This window comes from Balaenoptera borealis (genome assembly GCF_965194805.1).
Source record: "Balaenoptera borealis genome assembly, chromosome: 1".
NCBI classification, from domain to species: Eukaryota; Metazoa; Chordata; class Mammalia; order Artiodactyla; family Balaenopteridae; genus Balaenoptera; species Balaenoptera borealis.
The window spans coordinates 34323429-34346867 of NC_138860.1; the positions used below are offsets into that span (position 1 = coordinate 34323429).

At 36.6% G+C, this 23439-nt stretch overlaps 1 protein-coding gene across 10 annotated transcripts in view; it reads right to left on the reverse strand.

Moving 5' to 3' along the window:
- Positions 1-1326: 1326 nt before the first annotated feature.
- Positions 1327-23439, reverse strand: part of MDM4 (MDM4 regulator of p53) — a 45659-nt gene continuing 23546 nt past the window's right edge. For 6 of the 10 annotated variants that reach the window (XM_082396803.1, XM_082396800.1, XM_082396799.1 and 3 more), the window contains 8 exons: positions 22460-22593; positions 21377-21432; positions 17694-17761; positions 16915-17014; positions 14056-14216; positions 12607-12756; positions 11050-11130; positions 1327-9068 (listed from right to left, as the gene is read on the reverse strand). In XM_082396803.1, coding sequence (XP_082252929.1) covers positions 8496-9068; positions 11050-11130; positions 12607-12756; positions 14056-14216; positions 16915-17014; positions 17694-17761; positions 21377-21432; positions 22460-22593 — 1323 coding nt within the window. In that variant the 3' untranslated portion in view covers positions 1327-8495. The other 4 variants (XM_082396804.1, XM_082396805.1, XR_014245973.1 and 1 more) reach the window with 4 other exon arrangements.

A 23439-nucleotide genomic window follows, 5' to 3' on the forward strand; every position in this document is an offset into this window, starting at 1 on the left:
TACTGAAGCCTGCGTGCCTAAAGCCTGTGCTCCGCCACTATAGAAGCCACCGCAATGAGAAGCCTGCGCACCGCAACAAAGAGTAGCCGCTGCTCCCCACAACTAGAGGAAGCCCGTGTGCAGCAACAAAGACCCAACGCAGCCAAAAAATAAACTAAAAAAAAAAATAACTTTTTTTAAGAAGTCACAAAACATGGGAATGGTTGTGTGGACACAGAAGCTGGCCTCATCCTTGTCTCTAATGCTCCTCTTGCTTTGTTATCATTTTTATAATGCCATCCCTACTCTTTCCACTCTCTCTCCCACCCCACCCCCAGGCCTCCTCATACAGGTGTATACTGCTTACCTCTAGGGGGATATCATTTGTATGGCAGCGTATGAAAGGTGCGCCCAAAAGTTGTGCAGTGAGCACCAATCTGTGCCTACTGTGTGACAGCCATAAGCTCAGGACAACTGACCAGATGCTTTACCCACCTTAATGGCCTCAGCTACCAGGGAATGATCTTTTGAAAAGCATGTGGGCTAGCCAAACTCTTTATGGGAAGGTTCGCTTTTCTTTGATATCCCTCCAAAGAACAGAACCTGGGGTTCACAGACCAGTTTCAATGAAGCTCCTGAAAATGAATATAAAATGTTGTACTTTTTTAATGAGATTTCATAAGTTTCATTAGCTTTTCAAGGAGGGCTATATTCCCAAAGTTTAGGATCCACTGCTAGAGACCCTAGCACATGCTAGGCATACAAGTAATCATTGTGTACTTTGTGACAAGCCCTCAGTACCTTTCACACTAGCCCCAATTCAAAAACACAACAAAATAGAACTCTGCACTTGGCACCTCTTCATAAACTCAATAGAGGCAAATCCATTGTCACCATTTGAAATCTCTTCAGTAGCAAAGAGGGTGGTGGACAGGTTGATATATTCATGGGTTCAGAAGAGTTTGGCAGTCTTGGGCCAAGAAGAGGGCTTGCCTTAAATCATTCTAGACATGCAGGTGCTACTGTATCTGCTCTAATTGTCAAGGGCTCTAGTGGGGGAAACTCCACAACTCACTGCCTTAGCTCAATGCTAAAAGTACTCTGCAAAATTTTGAGGTTTCCTTCAAGATTGGGAGCCTAAAAACGAAATACAGCAATTACTCTAATAGTTAACTGTGTGTATGTTGATTGGAGGTGGGGGGTGATTAAAAGTTGTTGTTTCTGAGTACAATAACTTCTATTTATTCTCTTCATTCCTGTCAGACCAAAGACTATATAAAGACAGAAGACAAGATTTTGCTACATACAAAAACAATTACATATTTCCCCAATAATGACACCATTAAATGGCAAAATGAAAAATATTTAATACACAAAAAAAGCACAACAGAATCAACAGATATTAAAAGCATTACATAGTGCAAACACCAAAAAGATACAGAGCTATTAACTTAGTGGTGCTTATAAAGATTAGGCAAGAACTCATGAAAATATCTCCTTTTCTCATTTGGTGGGCTGGTCACTATTCAGTCATTTTAAATTGCCTTTTTCTTCCCATTTTATGAAACCACATTTCCTACTCCTATTAATTATGACTACCTAATCAGATATGTTATTTGGAAAATTGCATGCTTTCTGTATACCGACTGCATTTTATGCCATCTACTCAAGTGCATGTAAGACAGAATTTTTTATACCAAGACCACAGCAAGGCAGTTGTAGCTACTAGCCAAATCCACACACACACTTCTCTCAGAACCTAGAGGCAGAACTCTTCTAGACAAGAGCTCATGTCAAGCAAAGGATATCTGAGCTAGAGGCATGGGTAAAAGGAAGCAATATAGGCTCTGCTAGGCAGGCACAAAGGGGAGTTCGTGCTCAGCTTCCAGGACATGAGGTATTCTGAATATATACCCCAGAGCTTGGTCTACCAAAAGCGTAACAACTTCTAGTATCTTATTCAAGGCAATTAGAGGTTCTATTGCGCTCCCACACTTAATCCCCACAACAAACTATGAGGTAGAAAGAGCAGTATGTGGACTCATTATACAGATGAGAAAAATTGAGGCTTAAGAAGGTCAAGACTGGGACTCACCATGGTGGAATAATCTTACTCCTTATCTCTATCCAAGAGGCACTTAACAGCGCCTAGCTATAGACTAGGAGAGGGTTCTATTCAAGAGGCTGCCTTGCCAAGTGCTGAGGAAGCCAGAAACATTTCATTCCTCCTTTAAAACATGTTCTGTAACTTTCTAAAGGGGGAAAGAAAAAAACCAAAGGAGACATTTTGATTCTTTATGAAAAAGGAAGTGGAAAAAATGAGGCAAACTGTAGGGAACAAAATGTACACATTGCTATATTTAAAATGGATAACCAACAAGGACCTACTGTATAGCACAGGGAACTCTGCTCAATGTTATGTGGCAGCCTGGATGGGAGGGGACTTTGAGGGAGAATGGGTACATGTATATGTATGACTGAGTCACTTTGCTGTGCACCTGAAACTATCACAACTTTATTAACTGGCTATACTCCAATATAAAATAAAAAGTTTAAAAATAAATAAATACAATGGATAACCAACAGAGACGTATTGTATAGCACAGGGAACTCTGCTCAATATTATTTAACAACCTAAATGGGAAAAGACTTTGAAAAAGAACGGATACATGTATAACTGAATCACTTTGCTGTACACCTGAAACACACTGTTAATCACCTATACTCCAAAATAAAATACAGTTAAAAATTAATAATAATCTTCCTGTAGGAAGAGGACAGGCTGACCTCAATTTCTAAATGCTGAGACAATAGGGGAACTAAATCCCCTGTTGCCCCATCATACACACAAATCCTCAACTACCGTTGTTTTGTACTAGATGGTAGTTCTGATGTCACATCTTTCCTTCTTATTGCTAGAATCTACCACCTAACTCTGCAAAAGAAACAATCCCCAGGACTGGCTGGAAAAGAGGAACCTTATCTAAAGATACTGTAGTTACAACCACCCAAGGGGCAATACAGAAGGCCTTTGGTATAAAAGCAATATCCAGAAGTAGATAATAACTTTGAACTCCAAGAAAAAAAAGCAACAGGATGGAAGGAAGGAAGGGGAAAATGTCTGACATCAAAGTACTTACTGTTTAAAAAAAAACAAAAATGCCTTAGGATAAGAAATTAGATGCTCTAATAAACTGTTATAATAATGTCAATTTGCCAAATTACAGCAACTATTCGAGAAAGGAGTTGCTCTGACAGCACTATTTGGCCCTTTTTAGGATCCTTGACCCATCCTGCCCCAAGAAATGAGGAGTTCTACTTGCTGTGCCATGTTCCCAGAAGACATTTAATAAAGATCCTGAAAGAAGGAAAACAATCTGAAGAAGCAGCATCTTGGATTTCAGATAAGCTACCAAGATATACTAACTACCTCTTTCTGCAGATACACTTCTTTCTCTGTAACATTTCAGTCATTCAAAAGGCTCTTGAAAGAAGTACAGTAAACCCAAGTGTAGGTTTATTATATGTTCTTTAACAATGCCACATTCACCAATAGTAGAATTATTTGGGATTGCACGTTCATTGCATTAAAAGATCTCAAAATGCTAATAGGACATTCTCCCATAGGAGAGAAGAGGTCTGTGGCTCTTAAAGAAAGAATATAGCAATGGCAAACAAGGAAAGCTCTGTCAACAAAAAGGATATCTCAAGGCCATCTGAAAAACTGTCTTCAGATTAGGTCTGGGGAGCTACTTGAACCACTACCTCAGATAATCCTCATTTCCAGTTTAGCTTCAGGGTCCTCTATATTCCTCCTCAGCTAACCACAGAACTGGGAAATTCCAGCAAAGTAATCTCGGCATAGCGTATGGCAGTGCAAAATTTCAGACATTTGTAAACACTGTACATGTTACTTTTGGCACAGGGGAGAGCTTGCAGGTTCCTTTATCTTTGAAGTACAGATTGTAAACACAGCCAGTCCACAGACATTTTTAGCAAAAGCTTTAACAGTCTTGATAGTGTGTGTGCACACATGTAAACCCATGAATGGGAGATCTGTCAAAATGAATTCTTTAGGACATGGGCCTGAATAATTTAAGCAGGTATCTGGCTAAATGGAAAACAACAGATTCACAGTATCTAAAATCATATACTTTCAGAAGTTCATATAACTCTCTGTAGGAAAAAAGTCAAATAGCTGGTTAACAGGTTTCCTCCTTTCTAAAGAAAACCAAGAGGTAACACTACAATAGCTTTGTAGAACGCGAGATCTTAACATTTACTAATTTCTCAGTGACTGTCAAAGGAGCCAACATTGCATCGAACTGACATTAAAAAAGTTCACAAATGATCCTGACCTTTAAAAATAAATTCTTACAAAGAAAATAACGTCCCACAAAGCATTACATACATCTAAATATACATAAATTATTATTAAAACACAACTGAGTATTTCAAATGCTTGGCAGTGATTCAATCTTATATTATACAACTTCATGGCAGTTTGGAAGCTGGCCTGGCTGGACACTGACCACCGTTCAAGCCTAGGACTGGGAACCTATGATATTCCATAGATGGACTGTGAAGAAATGCTTATCAGTTTAAAGCCTGGATCTACGATTTTTATAAAGTCTGATTTAAGTATTAAATACAAAAGCATACCAAACATTATAATTACGGTGCAAGTAAAATGAGCTAACAGTAAGAGACGGAAGACATTTTTAGCTATAATCTAGAAATTCACTGCTTTTCTAAGGATTTGTCATTTCTGCTCTGAACATTTTGTCTGGGATAACATGGTCATAAATATTAATTTATATAACTAAAATAAGAAATTTAATGCTAATGTGGGATGATTTCATTAATCACAAGTCTATGGCATGATGCAGCGGAAACAATAAACTCCACTGACACCTACTTTAACAGATCCTTTCCTCACAATTAAGATTTCAAGCCAAGCATGGCTTACCTATAACTAGGAAGACCATAATAATTTAATGTCCAAAAGAAGACATTTGAGAGTGAAAGGGGAGCAACAAAGATGAACTGGATAGGATGCTGAAAAATAGGGGTAAACTGGCACTGTCTCCAGAAAACCAGAGTACATAGTCACCCTAACTACAAAATAAATGACAGTGTTTGGAAGTCAAGAGTTTCATCATCACATAGCAGTAAACTATGAAGTCTTCAAATACAAACCATGTCTTGCTTATCTGTACCGCAGTGACATTGAAAAAAAGAACAAAATCAAAAACAGATCAAGAAGAAGGCTTAAAGATTCTTGTGGGTGAAGAATTGCTCTGATAGTTCTATTTGGCCCTTTTTAGGATCCCTGACCCATCCTACCCCAAGAAACAAGGAGTTCTACTCGCTGTGCTATGCTCCCAGATGACATTTAATAAAGATCCTGGATGACGGAAAACAATCTGCGGATGCAGCATCTTAGATTTCAGATAAGCTACCAAGAAACACTACCTACCTCTTTCTACAGATACACTTCTTTCTCCTTAATATTTCAGTCATTCAAAAGGCTCTTGATAGAAGTAGAGTAAACCCAAGTGTACATTCATTGTAATACTTTCAGCTCAAATGCGCAGCTTAAGATCTTCTAAGTAAAGTACTTACTGCTAATGGGGACAGTAAAAACTAAGGTGACCCAAGGGGAAAAGAAAGTAAGTAGAGTAGCATAAGAGGATTCTGTGCTAGGCAAGGATGCACCAAATTAGCATCAAACATCTACACACAAATAAAAATTTAAAATTTTTTCTTATTTAAGTTTTCTAAAAAACTGCAACTTTATAAGGAATCAGAGGGTACAAGTGCAGATCCCAGCGCTCCCTGCTCCTTCTTTGAGTTATCACTTGCAAAAGCAATTAACTGGCAAAAATAAAACAAAATCGAGGGCTATCAAACTATTATGAAGAGAGTAATGGTGGTGGGGGGGGAATTAGGGTAGAAAATTATTTAACTTTCTAAATATTTAGAGCATTTACCATAGTCTAACAACACACTGAACAGTCTAACAAAACACTGAACTTGAAGAACAGGTTCTACTTATTGGGGGAAAAAACCCTTGTCTCTAATGCCCGGAGAGAGCCAGAGACCTGAGTTTCATTCCCCGAGAAGAAAAAATACTGGAGAAAAGAGTTCAGGTTCCTCTGCCATCTTTACTTGTCTTCCCAATGGGAGGAGTAACTTATCTGATTATATAAGAGAGCTTGACATTTACTGTGCCTTTTCTCTTTGGGGAGAAAGGGTTAAAAGTCTCTGTTCTCTCTGAGGTCCTATTTTGGCTCCAACTCATATTCTCCAATAATATTTTAAGGTTATTAGTTGTTCCAAATTCAATAAGCACCATCATTTAACAAATAATGAGAAGCAAGCAAGTATGGTTTAAAGGTTTACTGCAAGAGACTTAGATTCTAGTAATAGCTCTATCACTAGCTGTGACTTTCAGCAGTCATTTATCCTTTCAGCCTCATGTGCAAAATAAAAGGGGGTTGAGTAGATGAGTGCATTCTAATTTTAAAGTTCTATGAGTTTAACAAAACTTCTCTAGAAATTAAATACAATGCTAAACAAAGGGATCTTGTTCTACTTCTTGTACCTGAAAACACCCTTCCGTCTAGGGCATGGCAGGGCTTCCAAAAGTGTGGTTTGTGAACAACTTGCGTCAGCTTCCAGAAACACTTGTTCAAATAGAAATCCCTGGCCCAGACCTCAGGGATCAAAGAGTCTGTGTGTGCGCGCACTCCTGTGAGCGTATGCACGTGTGTGTGTTTGGGGCCGGGAGTTGAGATGGGCGTGTAACAAGCAACACAGGTGATTCTTAGGATCCTTAAAATTGATAATTCTAGGGCCTTGGTTTTCAAAATGGCTACATTCATACCAGTACCCAGGCATACACCAAGATTTTTTCCACAAGGAAAGCAGACAAGAATATCTGTAAAGAAAACAACTTAAAGATCTTCAATTTCCATATGTATTATCCTAAGATTTACGTGATCAGACAAGCTCAGATCAGATCAGATAGCTTCAGAGCTATCATTTCTCTTTAATTACTTTCCTTTTCACAACTGCTATACTGTTTTCAGAAGAAAGGCTGCCTCTCACCCACCTAAAATCTTACTATGGGGCATTGCCTCAGAATGTAGAAAACCTCAGAGGCATCAAACAAAAAGACAAAAAACCCCTAGCAGACTCCCAAGAGACAGGAGGAAAGAGTAAAGCAAAGAGAGCTTTGGTTAAAAACTGTGTGCCTTATCTTTTTTAGAACTGTCATTGAGAAGAGGTTGTGCCATAGATGTATATAATACATTTAACTGAATTAAAAATAAAGTCAAACATTTTGACTGAAAATGAAATCTGATTTGGCTGATTAGTTTTATAATGAGAATAAGCTTTGCCAGTTTATATGACCCAACTTTTTCTATAAATTCAATCAGCTAAATCTACAGCTCCAAGGTTTGGGCAAAAATATCTTTAAAGGACATCTACAATATACTGGATGATACATCCTCTGTAAGTACTTAAATTTATTTTAAAAATTTAGAAGTCAAATTAAACATGTGCAAAAGGAAAACTAATAGAATGTGAGAGCCATGAAATGGTGGAGGAACTGCCTGGAAAGCGGCACAAGAGAACATTCTGAGGTGACAGAAATGTTCTATTAGAAGGGAACACTTTGTTTGCTAATTATACCTCAATTTTTAAAGTATGCAAAAAGTCATAAATACTTTTTCAAAATTATTTTTGAGGTACATTAGCAAAAATGTTTGCTACCACTGTTCTAGGCACTTTACAAAAATATTGGTTCCTCTGAACAATGCAACATAAAGTGATCTAGTTTATACATAAATTACTTATGTTTTTTCGTTGTTAGCTTTAATGTTTTTCTAATAGCCATCTTGGATTTTGAGGCCTAAGAACATTCCCTAACAGAAAAGAAGAGTAAGGAATAAAATTAACTAAAGAAATGATTAATCTTCAAGTAATTTGATAAATCAAAGAATGAATGTATTTCTATTTGTACTGGTAGTTGCTCCCTCCCAGATCCTCATCTTCTTTTTTTTTTTAAATTACTTTCTTTTTTTGATATCATTTTTTTTTTTTTTTAATATTTACTTCTTTATTTGGCTGCACCAGGTGGGAATCTTCGCTGTGGCATGCAGGATCTAGTTCTCCCACCAGGGATCAAACCAGGCCCCCTGCATTGGGAGCGTGGAGTCTTAACCACTGGACCACCAGGGAAGTGCCAGATCCTCATCTTTGAACACAGAATGAAGTGATTAACTTCTCTTTTAATGTTAATGGAGTCTCCAAATTGATAATCTAGCTCGAAAGAACTTATTATCAAATTCCATATAAGTTTAGAAGCAAAAATATGTCCTAGAGCATAAATGTTTCCATGAATAAATGAAAGTATGAAATGGGTCACACTGAGTAGAGATGCTCAATACTGACATTTTGATATATGACCAGGCCCTGTTAATATTTGTCTGCAATTATTGATTCAGCTATGCTATAAAAACCTTAATAACCAACTGAATCTCCTTCTTGCAAATAGGACATGAAGCCCCAGCCTTCTTTAATCTTCTGGCACAATGAAAACAAGTGACAAGATGGCCTGTCCTCCCATGAATTATGTTCCCATCTCGTGGTCTTTTCTCACATAGACTACATGGCTTCAAGAGATTCTGGCAATCCTCCATGTTTTCTGTATCTGTTCTCTGTTCAAAAAGGTTATCTGATTGTTCTCCCATGCTTGATATGGTCTCTTGGCTTTCAGAACTATGAGCCAAATCCAAGAATTCCACTGAGTTGCAGGGACCAAAAAGTTTGGAGTTTTCTTCCTTTACATATATATCTTTAGGTCTAACAACTGGAGCTGATATGGTTCTTCTGCAGTCAGGAACATCAATTCCTTCATTTTCTTGCTTTTCAGGTATGGCAGTGATATCAGACGTGGAGAGAGAATGGGTTAACTTAGAACAATCTGAATACCAATCCTTCCTCAAGGCCCAGCAACGAAAACAGTACCTCTTGCTTGGAGAGTTAAATTTCTTGCACTCAGTACACTGCCACTCATCCTACAAAGACAAGTGCAGTCAATTAATACTCACTCAGTGGAGAACATGATGCTGAGAAAAAGGGAAAGTAGGCCAAATTCTCATCATCTCACACTAAGCTAGTAAGAATCCAGACATTCCACACCAGTGGTCTAGCTTAGAACTTGAACAAAGTCTGTGGCTATGTGTAAATAAGTCTTGAGAAGTTTTAAAACGATAGTGACATAATTGCCATTTCAAGCCAAAATTTGATGTAGCTAATCTTTTAAAAAAAGTTAAATCATTTTAGCTTTCTATTTAGCCTGGGTAGAATTTACATTGTTTGCTTTTCCCCACTGCCTTCTTTTTAGGTCATTTTTCTTTGTATAACTTACTCTTTTATTGAGCAAGAGGCTAAAGAATGAAGAAAAGATAATTCTGTCATTCTTTCCTACTAATTAAGAAATGTTATAAAATTTGTCAAAAAGGAAGCTAAAATTAAAATGAAATTTGAAAACTACTACATTTACTCATGCTCTCTCACTGCTCTCAGGATCACAGGTAGCTAATTGTATGCCTAAATCACATTCTCTGAAAAATGAATGTTCTTGTCCTTGAATGCCAAGTAATTTTTTTCCTACTTCTCCATGTTCAAATTAGGAGATACCAGAGCTCAATGAATTTCAAATGCCTTTCTTAATTCAAAGGTAGCTACCTGGAACTAGTCAAGAGTATTTAATGTGGATAATTGCCTGGCTTTGACAGGATCAATGACTTGACACATGCTGACTTGATTACTTTCAGAACGAAGGCCAAGCACTTCAAGTTTAGAAGTCATAACTCAACTGCCTATACTGAGAGGCAGGGACACAACCATTTGTTAAACTGGGATGTTCTCCAGAGAGCCTCAGAACATTCTTGCCAGTTTAAGATCCTCAGATCTCATCTGAAATGCTATACAAATACCCAAAGGAACTTCAAAGATTTGGAATTCATAATTGATGGTGTGTCACAGTCTAATTGGCATCACTTTTCTTTTTTAGTAGTACATAAAATAATAGGGCTTATTAAATTCCATGGCATCTCTGAATTGATGAAATATAGTCTATTTGCTTAATAGGTTTTCTGGGCCCAAGTAGCCTCAAAAGTCTGATTAAGATGGAAACACTTATCTCTGCTACTTGTATTATGGTCAAGAACACTTAATGGACCAATATATCCCACCTTATTACTTAGCTATGCACAAATAATTTGCAATGAATTACCATAATGGTTAGCAGTGGTGGGGTGTGAGCTAGGGGGAAGGATCAACACTAGAGACAACCTAAAATTTTTATATCCTTAAACAGCAAAATGTAAAATCCCCTCCTTATCCTTCCCCCACCACCCTTCTTCCCACAGTGAGTTAGCTGAGGGAAGTACTAAAAGGGAAATGGGGAACTAGCATGAAAAGAGAAAAGCAAGGTATACATTTGAGTCTAAACCTGAGTTGCCAATTGGTGCCAAATCCACACCTGTTATCTAACAGCTTAATACTCAATATTCATTTATCAGCCCTCCATTAATATAAACCTGTGTGGAAATTAAGCCATTTTCCATTTGTTTCTATTTAAGAAAGCACTGAAAGTATTATACTTGACCAAGAATTTTAGATAGCTTATAGGCCTATCTTTGGGATTACAGAGAGGTGTTTAGTGGGAAAAGCAGTACAGGACTATTTTGAATAACTGTGTATCCACTGCATAATGTCCAAAGAGTTTTGAAAGCAGGGAGAAAGGCACACAGAGAGGCATTTAAGTCATCCCTTTTCAAGGCAGGGAGAGGATTAGATCAACTCATCCCCTTCTCTTCTCAAATTCCAATAAAAATCTAACAAGATGTAAAGAAACCAATACCTCTTAACACCTAGGAAAGGTAGATAGAAATGGGGGATATGGCATTCTTCAACACAAGTGAACTGCTGGAACATTAACATCTGAAGACGTGGGTGGTGTAAAACAGCTCTTTTACTAGAAACTCATACCTCAGAGGTAACTTCTATATCAGTATCATCACTTATGGACTTAGAGTCCTCAAGGTCATCATTTTTTCCCACTTCAATCACCTAAGAAAGCAAAGACATCTCATTAGCAAGGTTTACCTATTTTAGATGAGGTCATTACCTGAGAGCAAAAAAGAAGAGCTTCAGTTTAAAACTCACATTCTTCTCCCAACACTAGCACTTAAAAAGGAGACAGCTTATATATGAGACATGATTCTGTACATACCTAGTTGACATTTCAGTAGAATAAAGCACCCAGAGGGGTTACCAAATATCTTTGGCATTCAGAAGAGAGAGGGTTCCCAAATTTATGCATTTAAATAAACAATATCAGAGTATGAATTACTAAATGGGGAAATTTTTTATCTTGAGAATCTACGTAGGCATTCACAAGAATAAAACAGGATTACATGAGAAAATGGAAGTAAAAAGCACCATATAAAATGAGAAAATTACATGTGAAGAATGAAAACAAAGTACATTTTACTTTTCATATTCAAAAGGAAAACTAGTTATGTGATACTCTTGACTGTCCTATAAAAACATGCCCATGGACCAGGAAAAAAAGTCAAGAAATGTGGGAAGTGTCTTTTAAATTTTAAAATTTAAAATTCTAAAAATTAAAATCCCAGTTTTGTGATCCAATGAATGGAATAAAACCAATTATGACAGAATTATGAACCACTGTATAGCAACTTTCTCACAAAAGTTCAAGTATTTTAAGTCCCATCTCTCTCTACAGAAGTTTCCAATGTCACCTCTGTCTTCATTCTAATCACTTGTACTCCCTCCTAATGTTACCAAAAAATAACTAGCTCAACAAAGACCAAGCATCTACCTGCCTCCCACAAACATACCAGGATATCCTTCAGGGACCCAAATTACTATGAAAAGCCTTTAAATTAAAAGAATGACCCAATTTAGGTCTGGTTTTTGCAGTATTTATTCAATGGATATTTACTGTGAATCTCATCTGAGTCAGCACTGGATCTGCTGCCCAATATTTTTTGAGACTTAAGCATGTGCCTGTATGACTCTTCATCTTGGTGTGCTTACACCATGTGTATTATGAATTCAAACTCTCTTCCTTCCTCCTATTTAAACTCTAAAATATGTAGGAAGAGCTCATCTGTCTAGTTCCATTTAGGTATAAAACAGGTATGGAAACTATTGAGAAGTCTAAGAAATAAAGATTTTTTTTGCCCTACAGGATGTTGTGGCCATTTAGAACTTTGCCTTGTTAGCAAAGCAAGGTCTCCAGAAGAAAAAACTCCACAATGAGAGATTAGACAAGCAGGAAAAGGGTAGCTTATTGCTTCTAACAAACTAGGAGCTTTACCCATGAAGTCCTATCCTATTTTTAAGACAGGCTTGGTTAACTTAATGTAAATCTTGAAACTGGATATAGGAAAAGTATCAAAAGGGGGATTATATGAGTCATTTGTTCTACAAAGCAGCATAGGGTCAGGTCACCAGATCTGAAAAGATTATACTATATGCATGTAAATCCAATCAATGTGAAATTTTTCCACAACATACCTTTTTGTCTCTCACCTTCCCTACTTCTTCACTTGTTTGTTCAGGATCAGTAGCTTCAACTTTTATTCCAACACCAAACTGCTCTGATACTGACTCATTCAAAAACCACAGGTCATCTGTGGTGTCTGAAACAATGGCAGTACCTATATCCTAATATAAAGAAAACAAACATGAGTTTTTGTAGTCAGAGGTTTATTAGAGATGTTGAACCCAAGTAAGTGAAGCCAAAACTCAATGTCCTCACACATCTCCAAAGAACGCCTAGCCTTTCTTCTACAGATATGTATTCATTCAACAAATATCTACTTGACACCTACTATGTATAAACTAATGGGTGGATATAAGAGCACCTAGCAAAGAATTTTCTATTTTAACAGTAAATCAGGCATTAACACCAGAGAAATAGCACTAAAGTGCTTAAAAGCTAAAAACTGGTAGCTGCTCAATTAAATAGAATCTATCCCCTACACTCTGTTCTGAGGACCTAGAAAACTTTTATTAATTGTGACATATTCTTTCTTGTAATAGTCAATGATGTTTATCAAAGAAATATGAGAAATACTGATGGTAACTCAAACCTTCTGTCCTCTTTCTGAACTCTTTTTTTTTTATTTTGAGGTGAAGTTGGTATATAACACTTCTTTCTTAATTCTTAAACAACTTTAAATATAATTTTCTTTCTACATTCATCAACGGACATTTTATGACGTGTTTTTTCTACAATATTCATAAGAGACAACTTATTATTTTTCCATTATTATACGTCCATTCATTTACTGAACAAATACTCACTAATTGCCTATTATGTGTCAGATACTGCCTATTGCTTCTATCTAGGCAACAGAATAGAGTGGTCAATAGTACAAAAGCTCTGGACCTGTATTTCAACGGGGTCAAACAGACAACAGACACATAAAATAAAATAATAGTTTTACAAAGTGAGAAGTGCAATGGAGAATATAAAAGAGCAGAATGGTGATAGCTTGAATTAGGCTGTGACAGTGGAAGTAATAAAAAGTGGATAGTTAGATTTCAGGTATGTTTTAGAAAAAGAGTTGATAACCTGAATGTGGTATATGAGAGAGAAAGAAACCAATGATATCCCTTGATACTTGGCTGGAATAACTGGGTGGAAGGCAGACTTATGAAAAAGGAAACGCTGAATAGGAGTGTTGGTTTAAAAAAAAAAAATCAAGAGTTCTGTTTTGAACATGTTAAACATCAGATCATCTAAGTGTTGAGTAGGCAGCTGGATATGGAAGCTGGGCACGGAGAAGAGAGGTCAGTACTGAAGATACAGATTTGGGCAACACGTGCATAGAGATGGTACTTAAAAGTCATAGCACTGAATGGGAATTCTTAGAGGATGTAATGTATGGTTCAAGAGTAACCAAGAATGTTACTCTTCCAAAAGAAAAAAAAAGGTTCCTCTTCAGATGTGAAATTCACCTGATTTGTCTGTAAATCAGTTGAGCCATTACTTCTAGGTGTATAGTTATTTCTCAAGTTTCCTAAAAACCACCAAGGCAAGCCAGCTACATCCCACTCCTCAAACCCGAGGTCCAGTCTTGATGTCTCATCTTGGGTTAAATTTGCTACCAAGTCTTCATCTACAAAAGTCAAATGAAAAGGATGGTAACTATGTACACAACACTTAAGAATCAAGACTCTCTTTATAATACTTACAATCTCTTGTGTAAGACAGGTAAAAAGAAATTCCTCTTCCCAGTAACAAAGAATCAGAAATCAAATACCTGTCTCAGCTGCAGAGCCCAAATCTCCTTCCTCCCCTTTTAGGCTTCATTAGCAAGTAATGACACTAGAGATCATTCATCAAGGAATATAAACTCTGAAAGCATTCAAACAATGACATTGTTCTATCAATAAAAGGATTTCTAAATGGTCATTTATCGGCATTTTAAGCATCCCTACCACTGTAATAACTAAAGAATGACTTGCTCCAGTACATGATACCTGACAATGGCTTGATTCAGTGGACTGCAAATGATGATGGCATAGTGGCCCAACCCTTGAGATAGAAACAAGGTGGTACAGACCATAATGGGCAATCACAAGGTTGCCAAGGGAGTCTCATTGGTACCACATATTTTTGGACATTTCTCAACAATTCATATGTTTTAATAGGTAACAACCACTATGAAACATTGAACTCTAGGCTGTCCAAATAAATATATACATATGTCCTTTCTGGATCAATAGGCTCTTTTAGAGTTAAGATATCTAAAATCTAGAAATATTGCAAATCCAAAACATATTAAGGGCCCACATGTTCTCAATAAAAGATCTCGTGTTACACATCTAGATGAAATTCAAGGGAGTTACAAACATAAGTTTGTTGCTACCACGTGAAATTCTTTTCCTTCTTTCCCATGTCCAATCTTTTTCGTCGTGCTTTACTCTTTTCCTACTTTCTTACTCTCCTCTACCTCTTCCCAATGCCCTAGGCATGCCAAAGGCAACCAAAGGTGTTTAAATGTGCTAAGACACATACGGTTGAAAAAATGTCTGCAATAAATGGATCCCTGCCAAAACGAAAGCTTACCCTCTCTACTTACAAATTATGTTGTTCTTGCCTATTAAAAGGCATACCTGTGCTCAGGGAAACTTCAACTATCTTTTACTTACTCATTGCTGAAATTATGAGAAACCTAATTCCTGAGAGGGTGCCACATTAAAGTTATCTTCAACTATTCAAGCTCTATAACTTCTCGGGAAGGGAATGAAAACAGGCCATTCTTTCCACATATAAAATTCTGTCCTTTCTACATGTACACCTCCCTGAAAATACTAAGCTATTTCTTCTCAAAATTTACATCACAAACTTTACATAGAGTCTCTTGAATTGGCTGTTCTTATATTCTAAACAGCCTTTTGAGTAGAAAATAAGCCAGGACCTGTATTTAAAGAAACAAAATTACACATTTAATACCATACAGACTGGAATAAGCTCCAACATAACTAGATAGCCCAAAATTCAGTTTATATTCAAATGCAAATTGAAGAAGACAATCGAGCATGATAAACAGATTAAATTTTAATTTAATCATTTAAAATAATTTCAGCAGCATAATTTTCTGGGATGTTACTAGAGGTCTAACCCGCCAATTTTGCAAGTGTGAGTCAGATACCTATACTAAAACCATCATGCCATAAAATATCTTTGAGGAATTTATGATTTTACATTATCTTTGCAGGAAAATTTTTAGGAAATGCTTTATAAAGTAGGGTTTGGGGAAAACTTCCAAAATGTTGATCAACTCACTTAACCTGACCATACTATATCTAATATGAATGGCAAAGATCTAATGACTACCATCCAAGGGCAAAGGAGGTACTAGGCTTCTTATGTCTCATTCTTGGCTGTGAGATATTAAGTATATTTTACCATCTTTGCAAACTTCAAAAAATCTATGAAAATTAGCCTTTGCCTCAAGCAGACAAATAAAAATAAAAATTCTAACCAGATCAAATGTATAATAGGGATGCCAAGATTTAAAAGGCCAAGGCAGCTGAGTTACCAGGTAGCAAACTGATAAATGTGTGGCTATCTTCTGTTAGCATGCTAGCTAAAGGAAGGGTCTTGCTCCATCCAGTCAACGCATGTTGCTAAAAAAGAACTACCACCTTCTTCAAAGTTAACAGTGGTGACTAGGGTAAAAAAAAAAAAAGGTTTTCGGAAAAGAATGAAAAATAAGTATGACATATGCCCCCACTACTTCACATACAAAGAGACAGCAATATTATTTTTTGAGTTCTCTGTAACCGTCTTAATTACTGCTAGTGCTTAATATGGATAGATGTCATTTCTAAAAGTCACCACTGGGACTTCCCTGGTGGTCCAGTGGTTAAGAATCTGCCTTGCAACGCAGGGGATGCCAGTTCGACCCCTGGTGGGGGAACTAAGATCCCAAATGCCACGGGGCAACTAAGCCTGTGCGCCGCAACTGCTGAGCCCACGTGCCACAATTACAAAGCCCACGCGCTCTGGAGCCTGCGTGCCACAACTACTGAACCTGCGCACTCTGGAGCTCGTGCACCACAACTAGAGAGCTCGCGTGCCGCAACTAATAAGCCTGTGCACCACAACTAGAGAGAAGCCTGCGCACCGCAACAAAGAGCCCACACGCCGCAATGAAAGATCCCGTGTGCTGCAACTAAGACCCAATGCAGCCAATAAATAAATAAATAAACATTAATAAAAAATAAAAGTCACCACCAAAAAAAGAGAGAGAGAGAGAAACAGAGAGAAAAAAAGAAAGGTCTACATAGCCTCAATCCAAAACTTACCTTCTCTAGAATTTCTGCATTTACGCTGTGAGGTAGGCAGTGTGGGAATATTGCCTTCTTCAGTTCTTTTCCTGGAATTGGAACTTTCCTCTACACTTTGCTGAAAAGAAGGGAAAGGTGTCTCTCAGTGCAGTAGAAATGACTGTGACCAGGGGATGTAGCAGTTCCATTCTGGCTCACCAGTTAGTGTGCGACACAATGGGTTACGCACAAGAAAGGAAAACTCTGGAGTTCACAACAGTCATCAAATAAAGGCAACCTCTCCTCAACCCACTGTGGGGAAAAAAATCTGCACAAAAGGCCAAAATCTACTGTTAAAAACAGGCATCAATATAAAGCCTCTAGCATACACAAAATTAGGCATAATTCAGAAAAAAAAAAAAACGTATACATAAAGTTTTCCCAGGTTTGGGGAAGCTTTAAGAGATGGCCTGACCTGAACTTAATTGCAACAAGTCTGTTAAAATTTAATAAAGCAATTTCCTCAGACACCTACATACCTACACCATCACACACACAGGCACACACAAACCCTAAGAAAATGCAACTGGAAGAACTGAAGATCAGAAGTGCTACATCCCAAGGAAAGATTCAGAGACTGGAACTCTGTTATGGGCAGAACAGAGAAGGTTCACTCTGTCCCTAGTCTGTGAACTCCCAAGAACCTTTCTTGTTAAATTCTTACCGCATTCAGGGAAAGGTCTTGGGAGTCCAAGATCATAGGTACAGAGAAGGGGCCACTCTGTACAACAAAAGAAGTCACCATGTGGTGATTTTACCTTCAGTTGGTCTTGACTTGGAATATCCATACTGTGATCCTGTGCGAGAGCGAGAGTCTGAGCAGCATCTGGATAGCAAGTAAAACAAAAGGAAAACCTTCCCTGGTAATAACCATTCTTTCCACACCAAAAGGACCTCAGCAAACAACCCTGGAGCCAGGTTTGGTCCCTAAAGATGATTCTGACTGGCCAAGTCTTTCATCCAAAAGGAAAGGAAAAATGAAAACTAATAAAAATGACATAGATCAAGAGAGGCTATATTCAAAATATATTACCAAAATACAATCTGAAGAAAAATCAAAAATGCCTAAAAAATGTTGTTCCATAGCACGCTTTCAAATTCAATACGGAAAGTGATTCCAAGCACGGAATAATGGAGAGTATTTTATCATCTATTCCTATAGGTGTATTTCCAAATTTGCCTAACTAGTTAACAATAAGAAAAAAAATTCGGCTTTTTAATTTAATTTTTATTTTCAAGTGTTAAAGCTATACAGTATTATGAAATCTAAAAATCTGGGATCTTTCCCACTTGCTTTATGACACAATAGCATCCTCATGCATTCTAAGTGTCAATGATGATTTCACAGTTTAAATTCCCATCACCTGAATATAGATTAGTTTTTTTAATCAACCAGTCTTATTTTTCCCAGTTTCTATAAACATTTCCTAGGAAGGAAGAAGAAGTAGATAAAGTTTTTCTCAAGACCAATAAAAAGAAGCAAAGGAAAGAATAACCTGAGAGAATTTCTTAGATAGAGAAAAGTGTATTTCAAGGCCTTGAAAATTTTTCAAGCAAAAAGAAGATGAAAACTTAGCTACAGGAAAAAAAAGATGCAGAAAATTTAATAACCTGGATCACTCATTATATGAGGCTATTTGTAACTATATGCACCCAAGTAAGTCTATCATGGATTGGGTTCATCAGCTACTATCAGGTCCAGAAATAAGACACTTATGGAAAATGCCATCCTCATCCAATAAAGACTGCCAGAGAAAGAATACAGATCCTACAACTGGTCTGACAATTGAGCTGTTTGGCACAAAGCAAACACTTTCAAAACTGTAATTATAAAGAGCATTATTTCTAGAAGCATTTTTATAGCTAAAATGGAGATACTGAGAGTTTCTTTCAAGAGCCAGCATTTTCTGACCACAGCAATCTTTCAAAATCAATTAATATACAATGCAGTGAAGCATTTCTTTAATAAAGTAATTTGATTACTGTCATTTCTAGCTCTATATACTACCTTAGGTTAAAGCTATTTGAAGCAAAAAGAAATTATCGGAGAAAACTATAACGTACAAGGAAATTTTAAAATAGATACAGAATTTGTCATATATATTTCATTTTATTAAAATACATGTGGAAATTTGGAGAAATGATTTATAAAGAACCACCTTCATTTCTTCAATCGTCAAAATAAAAGGTTTATCTCATTTTCAAAGGTATAAGATAGTTGATATGGAAGGTGCTTTTCTCATCTGTTCTTTCAAATAAAACAAATGCAACCCAATTTATGAAGATCAGCAGAGACGGCCAACCATAAGCACTAATGCAAGTTCAAGTCCAGAACAGACAACCAATCAAACTTACTTTGGGACAATTTCCCGGTTTTGATCACTACACTACGGTTATGTAAGATGTTACCATTCGGGCAATCTGGGTAAAGAGTATATGCAACTCTTTTTAATACCTTCATAACATTTTTTGTAAGTGAAATTATTTCAAAGTGATAAATTAAAGAACAAAGAAAATGTTTCAAAGATTTAATGTTCAGATTTTTTAAATGTGTTAAAATTAATTGGGGCAAATTCTGTTACAAGCAAGAGTTAAAGAGACATCAGTGTGTGGCACAAAGGAAAGAGCAAGGACTGGACAGTCACAAATATCTGCTCTATCCCTTATCAGTGGCATCTCATCTTGGACAAGTTACTCATTCTATTAAAAAAAAAAGAAAAAAAGACCTCAGTTTCTTCATCTCCAGACCTTCCTCACAGGGTTGTTATGAGGATAAATTGAAATGTTTGCTACAGAAATGTTCACTTTAATATATGGCATGTTAAATTCTGCTGAGGAAGTGCAAGAAAGAAAATGAGAGAAAAAGTGAAAATTATACCCACTCTAGATATTCAGAGAACATATCAATCAGAAAGCAAATTTTAGTGAAAGAATAGATAAGCAAATATAAAATTATCTGTGTATTTCAAGTCTGTAGTGACTCTCCCAGGAAAACCATACTATTTCACAAGTGACTGAATTTCAAAAAAAAGCTGTATCATTTGCAAGGCCTTCTCTGTCAAACAGAAATTTACAGCTGGGTGAAGTGGGCAAATGGCTCAGTGAAACCAAGAGGCTTCAAAATTCACTGTAAGTTCAAACTCACATTTCAATATGAGAGCAAAATCTCTTTGCTCTCACTTTAAAGAGTAAATCTTTATTAGGAATGGATTTTTTTCAAACTATTTGTTTCAGTAAACTATTGAAAAATAGCCTATCTAAAGGGATTACAAACTTGGGCTTTCTTCAAAGGACAACGTTACCTAAAATCTAATTTGAAACTCACAAAATGGCTTCATGTAGGAATGGAGAAAGAAGAAAGTTTCACTATTTGGAAATGAGTGAGAGGGTTACATTTTAGTTGTATCCAGTTTATTCACTTATCTCTAACATACCATACTTCAGACCCCAAAGCAGCCAGTTTCCTGCACATAACTAATAAACTAAACTCAAAGGGCAGTATTTAAAAGATATAAAATCAAGCAAAAGGTTAGACAAATTGGCATTCAAATAACAGAAAGCTAAAACATTTAGGTGAAAAGTTCTTGGGGGGATCTTTATAAGATGGATCAGGGTGACACCACATAAGCCCACAGAATCTTAACATCACTGAAAGAGGGACAGGTAGACCTTACAGGGCTCTGATGTGATGCAACCCATGTATAAAGCACCACCTATGAAACTTTCTCAACAAAACATTTAACCTTGAATCTATCCAAGCACTATTTGTTTACCAAAAATAGAAGAGATAAAGAAACATGTTAAACAACATCACAAGGATACAATCTGCAAACTAGAATGTGGGCAATTCTACAAGACAAATGATCTATTTCTTCAACAAATAAATGACATAACAAAAGGAGGGTTAAGTTTTATAGATTAAAAATACTTAACAGACATATCAGCCAAATGCAAAGTGTGGACTTTGTTTGGATTCTGATTTGAATAAGCCAAATGTAAAAAGACATTTCTGAAATAATGGGTTAACCATGCATGAACTGGCTATTGGATAGTATTATAGAGTTACTGTTTATTTTGTTTATTATTATTAATTTTGGGGGGTGTAATAATGGCACTGTAGTTATGTTTGAAGGAAAAAAGTCCTTATCTGTTAGAGATTTTTTAAAAGCCTGTGTAGATGAAGCAAATATGGCAAAACATCAACAATTACTACATCTAAGAGGTGGGCATTAATTATACTAATCTCTATTTTCACTATATTTGAAAATTTTCACAATGAAAAGTCAAATAACACAGTAGTAACATTCTGTGTGACAGGTATCCCTCCCAATCATGCCAAGACAGCATTCAATTTCCATCTTGATCCTCCTTGTTTTCCCATGATTTACCCCCTTGAACTCAAAATTGTGATAAAAGACTGAAGAAATATAATGAGACATACCTGTAGTAGCAGTAGCTAAAGTGACAAGATTCTTTCTTAGCATATCATAGAGAGGGCTGTCGAAGAGATAAAATTAAAAATTAATCCCATGGTTTTCCATTAACATGGCATCTCCCAACATTCTCTGTAACATATGAAGAGGCAGAATTTTTTCCCCAGAATAGATTTTATTAAATTATTTAAGTATCAACATGTTAATACCCAAGCCCTTGTGTTACTCTGCCCCCATTTAAAAAAACTAATTTACGTTTTATTTCATAAGCTAACAGTAACCCAAGTGGGGAGATTTCCTTCAAGACTACTTCCTTCTAAGAATTAAGTTTTACATTTTATTGGGGAATGGAGGTGGGAGTCTTAGATGAAACAGTCATCACAAAACTATAGAGAGAAAGAGAACAATGACTTCTTAACTACTAATTAGCTTTTGACTGTGTAAGTTAATAACCATACACCCTGTGCAGCTGGAGAATGCCATGCAACAGGTCAAAATAGCTCTAATATGATTCTTATGAAGCCCATCGTTAACCTCAAACTGCCCAGCAATTCTACATTTCTCTCATCAGCTCACTCTTCCTCTCTCTATAACAACAGTTTCACAAAATTCTAATCTCGCCACATCAATCTCCCTCCTACCTAGGCCTTTACACATGATGTTCAATCTGCCAGCTCTCCTTCAACCAGCTCCCTCTAACTGATTAATTATCCTTCAGCTCTCAACTCAAATATCACTTCCTCAAGGAACCTTTCTTCCACCCCTAAGACCCAAAATCCCATCCTCCAACACAGCCTCATGTACCTCTTTTATGTAACACTTATCATAATATAATTTTACCCTGTATTGATGTGATAATTCGATTAAGATGGGGAAGAGTGTCTACTGTCTCACTCTACTCTTTAAGCTCCATAAAATTAGATACTGTGCTGCTCACTACTATGTTCTCAGTGCCGCACAATCACCTGATATATGTAGGCCCAACAAATATTTTGTGGACTAAAAGATTAAATAACCATTAATAACCTATGGAGATTAAGTGGTTAGGTATAAGCACCCCAAAAAGATAAACAAACCCTCACTCTTTTTACCTTGGATCTTTCACAGAGAAGCTCTGACGACCTAGCAGCTCTCCCAAAAGATCTCCACCACAATATACCATATGCTGCTCCTGCTGATCATAAAGCTGCTTCACCATTATATACTGGCCTAGATAGTGCATGACCTACATGGGAATAACATACTATGAAGAGATCTGTCCAGCTGCTGCCCAAAACACAAATTAAATGAGGAGATAAGGTAAGTTAGTTTGCTAGAGAAAGAGGTAACATATAATGAACATGACTGTCAGTGCTTGTGTAAGGGGTCCTACAAAAGGACAGTTGCCCCCAATTACTCGGTTCATCTGCTTATTATCATTTTGGACACTATCAGATTCTTACTTTTTAGAATAAAAATGTACCAGTCTGATAATGAGAAAAAGTGGTGAATTTACTTAGTTTCCCCTTAATGTTCTCACCAGTCCAAGTAAAGGGGTCTGTTCTATTACTAGAAGTAATAAACTTTAAATTTGCCTGGATCATAAAAATATTTTCCAAGTCCAGGGGCACATAACTACTATAGGCTTTGATGTATGTTCACTTAAGTCTTTTTGGCAAATGAAGTACAATGGTAATAAGCCATGAGCACTATAAGTGCATAAAACAGAATTTAAGTGTTTATCAAATAAAAATTTAGTCTACCTGACCTTTTTCACAGAGTTCACAAAATGGAAGGGAACACACACAAGTTCTTGATTCAAAATTTTTAAGTTATCCAATTTTCCTAATGTGATAGATTTTCCTCCAGGTGATAGATTTTTTTTTTAATTGCTTAATAGTTAAGTTCACTTAATGATAGTAGTAATTTTATCACAGATCACAAACGGACCAAAGCAGCTATCTTTATCTTTAGGCCCTGCTTCCCAAGAATTATTAGATATTTGCACAAAAATTTTCCCAATACTGTTTCCATTATATTGAAGCAATGATGCTCTTAGGCTCCCACCCATCCCAGGCAACATGTCCCAATA